General features: G+C 39.2%; 1 protein-coding gene across 2 annotated transcripts; it reads right to left on the reverse strand.

Annotated features, from left to right (window-relative positions):
- Nucleotides 1–4,271: 4,271 nt before the first annotated feature.
- LOC149576193 (uncharacterized) lies at nt 4,272–11,853 on the reverse strand. 2 transcript variants are annotated; one of them, XM_089816620.1, is made up of 4 exons: nt 8,103–11,853; nt 6,012–7,850; nt 5,648–5,891; nt 4,272–5,550 (listed from the first exon to the last, which is right to left on the reverse strand). In XM_089816620.1, the coding sequence occupies exons 1-4, from the start codon at nt 11,211–11,213 to the stop codon at nt 4,646–4,648; spliced, it is 6,099 nt and encodes a 2,032-aa protein (XP_089672746.1). In that variant the 5' UTR covers nt 11,214–11,853; the 3' UTR covers nt 4,272–4,645. The 2 variants fall into 2 exon arrangements, with proteins under 2 accessions (XP_089672746.1, XP_089672744.1); XM_089816618.1 differs by having other exon boundaries at nt 4,272–5,553.
- Nucleotides 11,854–12,059: the final 206 nt, after the last annotated feature.

The following is a 12,059-nucleotide window of genomic DNA, read 5'->3' on the forward strand; positions in this document are numbered from 1 at the left end:
TCTCAGATCTCATTTTGAAGCCACTAAAACAGATATATATATATATATATATATATATATATATATATATATATATATATATATATGACAATTTATAGCCCCTCTGCTAATTATTACTGCCATCACTCTCAAATGCAAAGATATATGTAACTAAGGAAAAAACAAACAGTGATTAATTTTATAACCCGTATACTTCTTAGACCTCATTTTGAAGCCACTAAAACATATATATATATAAGGCCACTAAAACAGATATAGAAGTATAGGGATCATTTTGAAGCCACTAAAACATATATATATATATATCAGTGTTACGGGACTCGGACTCGCCTCTAACCCAGAAAGTCAAAATCCAACTTGGACTCAGACTCAGACTCAGCAAGGACTCAGAAAATTGAAAAACCCATGAAATTCAGAGATTTTTCAAGATTTTAAGATTTTTTCATGCATCTTTTAGTCAATTAACATCAAATACACAATAATTGAGATAAATAGAAGCTACTTAATACACACATACAATTTAGCATAGATCACATCAGTATAAAAACGAATTTCTGAAAGAAAAAAACTGAATAACACTATAAAGTAATAAACATAGTGTCACTGCAGCGTCAAATGTCTACAATATTCATGGATTACGAAATCCATGGTATGAAAGGTTCCAGGCCTGAGCTATGGGTCCCAATTAATAGAAAATATATCATTGTCTCCACATTTCGATCTGCATACCCAGAGATGTTTATTGTTGTTTTTAGCTTCTTTCTAGATTCACACCCAACACCAGATGGCCACAATGCTTGATTGGTCACTATATAAATTCACTTAGCTGTTCTTCTACAAGTAATGTACCCTGAAATGCAGATGTTTGTGTTTTTTGAGAAAACTGTGAGTTCATATGACAGCACTGGTTAAGTCCCAGCTTAGTTGTCTCTCATTCTTAGTGCCAGTCAGCAAGTAGTACTCGGCCAGAATAAAAACACCACATCCTTGGAAATACAGCTCCAATGAAGACTGATAGAAAGCTCAAGACTTCTATTTGCTGATGCCTCACAACACCTCATATTCTGGAAGTTGAACCCTGGGCAACTTAAATCAATTAACACAAACACAGATTTTACATTTTAGCTCTGAACTAGATCCAAGACCATGTGTTTCAATGGCGTCAAGATCGACAGCATAAAGGGTTTGCGTCCTCCAAGCCCAAGAGAAATATTCTCCAAAGTTTCACAATTTCATTCAATCTCCAAGCATAACCAACTATGCTGAAAGAGGGTATTTCCATCCCTTTTGTAGCATTTCCTAAGAGAGCTTTTTGGCTCACATTAACAATGTGCAATAAACAAAAATCACTTTTTGCCCCTTCCCATGATTTCGGGTGTCTTGCTCTTTTACTTTTTATTGTTTTATGCTCTTTTAAGCTGCACCCGCCGGCGAGAGTCCTGAGCTCGGGACTCGGTGAGTCCACGTGGACTCTGCCAGGACTCCACCGAATCCAAGTCCAGAGGCCATTTGCCTTGGAAAGGCCAACTCTGCCTCGGACTTGCGGAGTCACATATATATGTGTGTGTGTGTGTGTGTGTTTGTGTGTGTGTGTGGCTTCAAAATGCAGTCTGAGAAGTATAAGGGTTGTTTTGAAGCCACTAAAACAGATACATATAACATGGAGGGTTTAGCCTCAAAACAATTAGCCAGGTGTTCAACTACAATATCTGGAAACTATAAATGTCCTCCATTATCAAAATATAGAGAATAACAAAAACTAGTGCAGTAATCAGAACAGAAGTTATGGTTGCAATTTAAAATCTCCTCAGATTTCAATCTTTCAATAATAGAACTTAATATTTTACTCTGAATCATAAAACATCCCATCATTAAAATGAAATCAATGAATGTGGTGTACTTTGAAATGACATAAGGGCCCGTTTGTTTGCTGGAATTAACCTGGAATAAGGAAACAGGAATAGGAAAATTGGAATAGATTTATTCCAATTTTGGCCCAAAATGAGAATAAATCGAATTTCAGGTCTTTTTAGGAATTAGATTTATTCTTGCATTGGACCAAAATTGGAATAGATTTATTCCAATTTTCCTATTCCCGTTTCCTTATTCCAGGTTAATTCCAGCAACAAAACGGGCCCTAAAGGATAGTATATCCTGTTTTTTTCCTTGTATGACAGATAAGCAGTTTCTTATTACTTTAATAAGAACTCATTTCAATTTTAACTTCCTCTAAAAACTGAAAAGAGCTTTTATATTCCCAGATATAAAGTGTTGATATTACATAAATTGAAACGCATCCTTCGCAGCGATAAGAATGTCAGGTTGAGAGGGAACTTAAAAGGAACAGTCTGCATCAGAAGGCTATGCATCTCACATCAAAGCAAAGACATTTCTCAATCAACTGATCATGTGAATTTATAGCCCCTCTGCTAACCAATAATTGTCATCACTCTCAAGTGCAAAGACAAATCTGAAGTGCACTAAGAAAAACCCAAGTATCAGTAACTTCTAAAACCCTAGCCTTTACGGTTCTCATTTACCCCCAACTTGATAATCTTATGATTACACAAAAAAAAATATTCATGTATGTTTTTTCTCCGTTAACTATTTCATAACAGTTTCTACAATAAAATAGAACCCTTGAGTTTCACATAAGACAGCTATGACCTCCAAAACGATTTAAACAACTTGGTGCAAGTCAGTATACAGCAACAGATGTTAACATAGATAAAATTATCCTAGGGCCTAATGAACGTACACTTCACCAAAATCAAGATACTCATTGAACATCTGAATCCCAACAAACCCTACTATTATGTCTTATAGTTGTTACTTACAGATTCTCGTGGTTAAATACACTCACTGATACTTCTGCTCTTGTAATATTGATCAGTTGCCAAGTAATCATTAACAAATAAAAAATAGACCTAAGCAAAATCTTACTTCGAGCCAAATGTTCAACCATGGTGATAATGAACCATGTGTAAACTGGAAAGTATAAATGTCCTCCATTATCAAAATATAGAAGCTTTAGGTAACAAAAATGAAGAGGCTACTTCAGCTTCTAGAGCACTAATCAGTACAGTAGTTTTGGTTGCAATTTAGAGCCTTCTGAGATTTCAAACCTATGGTAAGAATTATGAAATCAACTGTGTTGAAGAAATTTCCTCTAATCCTGTGTCAAAAGAGACCAAGAATAGCACTCCTTATTTTATTGATCACGCATACATTCAATAAAATGAAATCAAACGAAAGTCCCAGTTGCAAGCTGTTGTAGAATCGTAATAGAATTAAAAACCAGTTTTCTTAACGTCTATTTAAAAAACAGTAAAAGGGATATGGATCGCACGAATTTGCAAGCCACAAGTTAAAAAATTAAAAACTGCACTTTGAAAAGGCATAAAAGGACTATAACTTCTCCTTTTTGGTTAGCTTTCTCTGATGATGTGGTAAACAGCTTCTTGTTAAGAAAATTAGAAACTGCACTTTGAAATGGCAAAAAGAATAATAAATACTTCTTTTGTTAAACTTTCTTGCATGGCAAGATAACAACTTCTTGTTGCTTTAAAAAGTAATCATTTTTATTTTCAACTTCCTCTAAAACGTTACAGAGAAAATTTGTAAATAAGAAACTGAAAAATGCATTTAACTCCAGATATATATAAAGTGTCAATACTAATAAGTTCAAAAAAGATCGTTCGTGGTAATAGGAGAGAACGTAAAAGAAATAGCCTGCATCAAAAGGCTATGCATCTCACATCAAAGCAAAGTCATTTCTCAATCAACTGATCATGGTAATTTATATCCCGCTGCTCACCATAAACTGCCATCGCTCTCAAGTGCAAAGATAAATCTGATGTGCACTAAAAAAACCCAAATAGCAATAACTTCTAAAAACCCTATCCTTTTCAGTCCTCATTTCTTTACCCCATTAGGACTCCAACTTGACAGTCTTATGGTTACACAAAACAATTAATCTTCGTGTAGGCCTTTTGTCCCCAAACTATTTTAAAATTATTTCTGCAATACACTAGAACCCTTGAGTTTCACATAAGACAGCTATCACTTCCAAAATGAAGTGCCAGTCGGTATATAGCAACGGGTGTTAAAATAAACTAAATGATCCTGCAAGAAGAATATACAGAGCCACTATAAACACAGTGCAGAGTGGAACTATGAATGCACTCTACAGCTAATCAACATACAAGTGAGCATCTGAATCCCAACAAACCCTACTAATATGGCTTATAGTTGTTACTTACAGATTCTCATTGTTAAATACACTCAGTGTAACTTCTGCTCTTGTAATATTGATTGGTTGCCAAGTATCCATTAGCAAATAAAAAATGATGGACTTGAGCAAAATCTTATTTTGAGCCAAAAGCTCAACTATAGTAAACAGTTATGGAAACAATTTTCTGTACATGATTCATGGTGACAATAAATCTACAAACCTTCTTTCTCCAAAGGCTACAAAAGACAGATGAAACTTCCGTTGTTATGTTGCACCTGCAAAGCCAAGAATTTTCATTGAAAGTGGCAACGTCAGATCAGCACCCTGCCTAGGGGTGCAAGAAAAATATATTGACTTCCCACAGGAGGAAGATATTCAAAAAAGACATCTCTAATAGACTGTATTTTCAAGTCATGTATTGATCTCATGACCCCAACTAGTCATTGGCACCAGTGCATCATTTGACACGAGTTGCTCCTCTTGTACCTGATTTGAATCTGAATCTTTTTTTCTGGAAGAGGATCCAACAGTTGTAACTGGCATCACATCTGCTTGAATATTTGCAGTGAAACAGTTTGTCCCAGACAAAGGTGATGGCACAGAACAAGTTCTACTCTGTCTCATTGTTCCATCAACATTTGGAACAGAAGTATCTAGCCTTGAAGGCCGCCAATGCCCAAAAAATGCTCCTCGAGACTCTTCGAGCATGTTGCTGGTTTCTTCTCGATGGTCTCTTTCAGAAGCTTGTATAGTCTCTGCAATGACTACAGCTACAACAGCTTTATGTGTGACAAGGTCCGCCTTCTGAAGCAGCCTCTGAGCCCTTGCACGCTTGGCACCAGCAACTTCAGCTGCAGCGCATGCAGCATTTGCTGCCTCTTGTACCCTTAGCTCTGCATCAAAATCCAAGCCAGCCTGGGGATGTGTAGAATTCGGACTTGAAAGATTATGATTGGGGACTATGAATGATGAGTTATTCTGTTGATCACAAGTCGAAGTATCCCAACCATAAGAAAAATGTTCTTTTCTTTTATCCAGCTCACAATGGGAAGTTCCCTCTTGTTGTGGATCTTTAGAAGCCACAAAAACTTTCAGCTTCTTTGATTTCCTTTTCATCTTCTGCTTCCGTTGGTGTTCCTTATTTATCTTGAATCTAACATCCATAATATCCACTTGTGTAGTTGCCTCTGAAGAAACTGCACCAAAGCTCATAGGCTGAGAATATGTGTCAATTTCTGAAGGGCTAGAGTTTTGAAAGATACCCAACGCATCTGAAGAAGTGTCTTCACCAAAGCTAGCCCCATTGTATCTTCTGGCTGCTGCAAAGTACCAACAAAAAATGAATTAAATATGTCATTCGATTGTCAATTTTGTACCACCTACATCTCAAACTATACAGAAAGAAAATAGTACCTGGACTAATGACATTATCCTGATCTCTTAAAGTGATGTGCTGTCCTGCATTAAACTTCCTGTGTGATCTTTGTTTTTGTGTCTTATTTGGAACTTCCAATCCTCTTGGTTTTAGACAAAATGCAAACATAGGAGGTCTTTCAAGGTTTGGCTGATGTTTGTTTGCTGTTGGAGAATTTTGTAATTCATTCATCTGTGATTCCCAATCCTTGATTTGTTGCTGATATCGCTCCCAGGAAGCAGGCTAAACAAATAAGAACGTGATATTTGCATGAGTACACTAAATTTGTAAACAAAAAGCTGGAAAAGAAAAACAAAACAAAACCTAACCCATCTTATTTCAAAAATAACTAAGCATCATCACCTGGAAATGTCGAACCAATGCCATTCCCTTCCTCCATCGCTTCTCTTGCCAGTGAGCATGAATAGCTTTCACAACTTCGACAGTTGCAATATCCCAGCAAAAGTCAGCTACTTCATCACTGTTCAAAAGCTCCCGTTGCTGTGTATAGGCAGCTTTTTCCAACAAGTCCATAATTCTCTCAAAAGTCTCTTCTGATACATGACCTGGTTCACAGCCTCCATCACCAATCCTACTATTGTTTAGGTGACCAAGCCATTCCTCATCCTCACTGTCCATGTCATACATAACCCGCGAAGTGGCCAAAGCCATTTCAACTTCATTTTCCATCTGCCGAATGTATCTTGATGAAGGTCGCACAAAGTGAAATGAATCAGAGTTGCAATCATAATCCTCTATCTCACACACTCCTGGTATTGGTATGTGCCTCACCGAAGCAGCACGCAAATTCCGATTGTAGCACTCTTCATGCATCTCTTTGAATAATGCCCACTGCTTTCTATCCGGAAACTCCAAGCTCCAGTCCTTCCCACCCTTCCACAGCATGGCATGTGTGTAACGATTTGTTGACCCAGACTGTACAACTTGTTGAGCCTTATGGGTATATCTGGTAAATCCATGTAACTTTACTGAAAGGGTCCATTCATTGTGAGCTGAAGCTTCAAGTATAACTTGAGCCCCAGATTCCCTCCAACCTCTGTCAACTCCTACAATCAGTATATTTGCACTACAGGATACAGAATCCAGATACCTCAAATCCGAAGAATTCTCCACAGATTTCTTAAGCTTCTCTTCCCTAATTTGCCTTGAAGGCCGGCCCCTTCTCGTATGCCCTCTGTATTTGAAAGGAATGTCATCAGCAATATCAGAGAATATCAGATTTGAATACCCACCACGGCGTCTTCGAGGTTCTGTGGAACTATTATACACATATTGATTCCTATTATCTTGCCACAATTTTGAAGAAGATGCCACGCTATACTTTTCTTGAGACCAATAATCACCCAAACCTGTTAGTGTCTCAGCATAAGCAGCTGACTGGCCAGCCTTTGAATCTGACTGCACATGAATGTTATCAAAGAAACCATGGAAAGGTTGTTCTGCAGGAGATTCTCTTTCATCATCCTTGAAACTGCTCCTAGCTTCCACCTCTGCAACAGGCAAGTTCCTTCTATGAACAAAACTAGGCCTTGCGTTGCCAGTAAGCCGCCATGAGCTTCTATTTGTTGGGCATCTCCGAAGTTTAAAAACATTTCCAGGCATAAAAGATTCATGTTTATCTGGCGTTGCTGTGACACCTGCAGAAGTGCCAGTGACATTAAACTCAGAATATGATGATCGTGGCACACAGCCATCGGCAATGCTTATAGGGGAAGCATCAACATCTACCTTTGAAAGCTTGGCAGTTTGCCATAATCTAGCACTGGAATCCAAAGCAAGATCCCCACCATATACTGTTCCATCTGCATAGCCTTCCTGAGTTGCAAGATAGAGCTGTCTTGAACCATTAAGAGTCTGACCGGTTCTTGTTGAGGAATCCCTTGCGGTGGTCACATCTAAGCCGTCCTCATCTGAAAGATTAATAATTTCCCAATTTTCCAGTGCCAATGAATCTGAAATATATCTTTGACAGCTATTAGGGGCAACAGGCCTACCAAGCAACAATTTCAAATGCAAACCTAGAAAAAAGCTAGGTGCGGCAGCAAAGGTAATGGAAAATGGTGGGACAACTCGACCACAATCAAGATGAGCAACATGTGCATGCCCCCTCCAAACAGATGCACTTTGTAGTCCATGAGACAATCGATTATCTACGTAATCAATATTCATATCTTGCAGCACCTGGAAAATGAATATGCATGCATTAACGTTGATGCTATGTATGACGAAATCAATTTGTATCCAACAGAAATAACTAAAATTAGCATCAGTCTCCCTTACAACAAAGGTATGCAGTAACAAGAACTCCAAAAGAACATGAGACACTTCAAACAAAATTTTAACTTCTAGCCTAACTCAGATCTAAATGCTTGCTCTTAACGTCAATAAACAAACAGAGAAACCATCTGCAGAATAAGATAGAATTTTACTTACATACAAGCCTTCCCTTGGTTCCAATAAAGGAACAGGCATGCTGGCTGCTGAAGCAATGCCATTATCCTCCACAAACATCACCAAACTACTTGAGGCTAGCATTCCAGATACCTGACTGTTACAACTATTAAGGAACCACGAATTTGCATTGCATGGATTCTGGAGACACGAATATTTGCTGGCAGAGCAAAGTGCTTCTAATTTTTTTAAAAGATGCCTCAATCTTGCTCTTGTAATTCCCTGAATATCATAAACAACAAACTCTAGAGGGTTGCTGCATCCCTGTGATAATGAAAATCTGAAACTAACTGATGGAATCGGTACTTCAAATTTCATGACTTTCATTGCCTCTAAGGACATGCAAGAATATTGGTTTCTCAAGGGCCTCACTAATGTAGCCATAATATGGGCAAAAGCATTGACAACATTTGGCAGAGAATCTCCTAGGGAAAATATGTTTGAACCAATAAAGTCATCTGCCACTAGAATCTCTAGCCAGGCATCTGGCCATACAGAATAGATGACTCCACTTCGCCTCAAGATCAAATTACTATGACAAGAAACACTTGGCAGTCCACACCTGGGATTTGTTAATCGCAATGTAGTCCATAAAGATAAGTATTGGCTCCCAATATCCACTTCCTCTGGAAAAACAAAAAGACAAGTTGAGAAACCTGCAGAACCATGACCTGAAGAATCCATCCCTGAAACGACTGAAAGATCAGAAAACATGACACGGCCTTTGCTAATTTGCAAGAGCTCAAAGCCCCTTCCATCAGGCAGGTCCTTGCGTGTAAAAGATGCAGAAGTAATTGTTTCCTCCACGTCATCTTCATGTTGTTTCGGTCCCAAATGTGCACTGCCACCAACAGAATGCAAATGCTTTGATTTATCTGGCACACTATATGAATCCCATTCAATTCTGGATCTATGAAATAGCCCAGGTTGCAGTGCACGCTTGACATAACTGCCAAGCAAAGATTGGTTCAAGGTATCTCCAAAGTCTGATCTGTTGTCAGCATAAGATGTTTGAACAACCTTCTGTCCCTCATTGTCCACATATATATCGGGTATCACATGCTTTTGGAACCTGCTCACTTTCTCCCCAACTTTATTTTTACCACCCTCATCAGTGTCATCCTTAGAACTAGTGTTTCGGTAACGTTTCCGGACATAAACTTTTCCAGAAATTTTCTTGCTGGATTTACTAAATGGAGATTGTTCACTAGAAATGCCCCTCACAGGTCCCAGACTACTACCATCATTGTGAACACTGGCATTACCATCATTCCCTAAGCTGCTACCATTGTTGCAATCACTGCCAACAAGACCACCCCTGAGACATTTATTACAAGCATCCAATAAACTGAGAGGAGCCATCTCAGAGGAATTATGATCAATTATGTGCCTATTTGAGTCATTATTAAAACCACCCGATTTTGATTCATTATTTAGTTCTGAGGAAGGAAGGATTTTAGATTCCGACTGAATACTGTCTTTAACTGATCCTTCAACTTTACCATTGCCAGATTTCTCCAACAATTTGACAAATCCATCAGCCTCACCTGGAAGCAACTGAATCTTGAACTTTTCATCTCTAAGCTGAAGCCACTCCTCATCATGATCATCATAACGTACATAATGCAACTTATTTGTTGGATCATAGCTCTTGACCAGGCCATAATACCACTTATTATCAAGAGGCCAGAAAACCTTAATTCTCCTATTCAAAATCTGAAAAGCATCTGAATCGCTGAAACAAATCTCTGCATATCGTTTTGGGCCATTGGGCCTTTGCCTCCGTTGCCTTGGCCTGAGTGCTCTCCCAGAACCCTGCACTGGAGCAATTTCATCCTTCTCGGCTGCAGTTAACACAGAAGCCAAATTTAAAGCCTGAGCAGACATAATTGGTTGTGCAATCTTTTGAGCACCACCATTTGAACTAAATCTAGATGACAACATTCTAGCAGCATTCTGCTCCAGACTTTGTTGCTCATCAACAACGACATTGCCCAACTGGGCTGGCATCACATTCATAGCCCCATTCTTAGCAAGTGTCCTGTTTCCATCGCCTGACTGGAATGCCAATACATTTGTTGTCGCTCTTTTAGCTATAGTTCTGTTTCCACTGCCCAAGAGATTCTGCCGAGCCTTATGATTACTCCACTTCAGAGTAGCAGCATTGCTTACTTCCTTGGAAAAGTTCTGCTTAATCTCATGCTCATAGGCATCAGATGCCAGCTCAAACGAAGATGGCGATGTTGATATCTTGGGAACCTTTGCACTGGCAACATTCTGCACTTCACTGTTTACTTTCTGCTCAGTCTCATGATCAGAGACATGAACCACAGTCATTGTTTCCTTAGAAATCTTAGGAGATTTGACAGGAGAAAGTGCAATTGGCATTGCAGCTTCCACTTCAAGAGTATCCTTACCATCCAGTACACTAAGTTGGGTTTTCTTCTTTTTTGATGTTCGCAGAGATTTCTTGGCAAAATCCTTCAAACCAGGAAAATTGTGCTTCTTACGAATGGTGCCTTTACCAATTTCCAATGAATTGTCAACATGTTGAGCAGAACCGTTTGATTGTTTTGATATTCTTTGAAATTCTGATACATCAGAGGCGTGTTTGGGTTGCTTTGTACAAAGGGAAGTATCATTATTAACAAAAGCAGTTCGTTTGGCATGATTTTGAACTCGTTTTGCAGAATTTTTCTTAATTTTTTTAATAAGAGGCTCAGAATCGCCAGAGCTCTCCTGAACATTAATGTTACCAACATCATTTCCTTCGTCGGGGGTTCCTAATTTTAGAGAATTCAACTCAGTTCCTGAGCGAGAGGGACCCACCTCCAGGCTCCGTCGGTTCTTCTTCACAGTCGCCTGAGTATTTCTCGCAGAAACGCCACCTGGCCGTCTTTTTAAGCTCTCTAAAGATCTCCTCCGCCGCGTGGGTGCCTTATAATTCGACTTGGAGTTGATGTGCACATGTTTTCTCTTCACGCCCTTCTTATCCTCCGTCCCCGCCTCCACCAGCTCTGGATCTTCCGCCTTTAACCCTTCCGATCTTGACATCGGTACCACCAAACCTTCAGATTTCGTGTTTTGTTCCATTTAAGAAATCTATTAAAAACTATCCGTAAATTAACCAACAATCCCAACAAGAAGAGACTATTACGACCACCCATTATACATTCTGCCACGGTCTAAAGCCCCTTTAAAACCCTGAAATGTTTCGTTTAAAATGCCAGATAACTGCTCTAAAATTTGCATCTATCCATCTTCCATGTTTACCCAACCAGAGCAGCCTTGTCGGCTTCAATGATCACACAGAACGGCCATATGCTCGGCAAAAAATTTGTACATACCTTGTAGGATTCGGGCAAAACAGTGCTCATTAAGTCGATCTAAGAAAAGAAGTCTGGCAGTGAACTTTTCATGCTCCGAACCCTTCAAATCCGTGGTTACACCCGTCGTTCCATTTAGGGTTTCGTCAGGAAAAAACATCTGCCTTCACTTCCTCTATTTTTTTCCCCTTTTTTAATTTTTTTTTTAAATTTCATTAACCCACTGAATCAACTCATCCGAACTAGGGTTTAATCGCATCCAGAAACCGTCAAGCCAATACCTCTTCCTCCTCCACATAGAAAAATTAAAATACTGAAAATGGGAAAAATTAAAAGGAGAAAAAACACTGCGACTCCGCCGCTCTACGTGGACCGTCCGATGGTAGATCGACGGTCACGTTTCTTCAATTTCTAATCAAACCCTAATGTCCATTACATCGGATTTTTCTCTAAGCGAAAAACGAGGGCTTTCGGTAGGGTTTTCGACGGCCAAGATCGCCTTAGTACAAGAAATGGACGGCCGGATCTTGGTCCGAGTTGGAGGTGCGTTAAGTGGGGTCTTCCTCCGTACGCTTATCACGACGCTTACATGTGCCGTTTGGTCCACGCCATT

This window comes from Cupressus sempervirens, chromosome 1, assembly GCF_028749045.1.
Source record: "Cupressus sempervirens isolate cs-2001-9-10 chromosome 1, ASM2874904v1, whole genome shotgun sequence".
Lineage (NCBI taxonomy): Eukaryota > Viridiplantae > Streptophyta > Pinopsida > Cupressales > Cupressaceae > Cupressus > Cupressus sempervirens.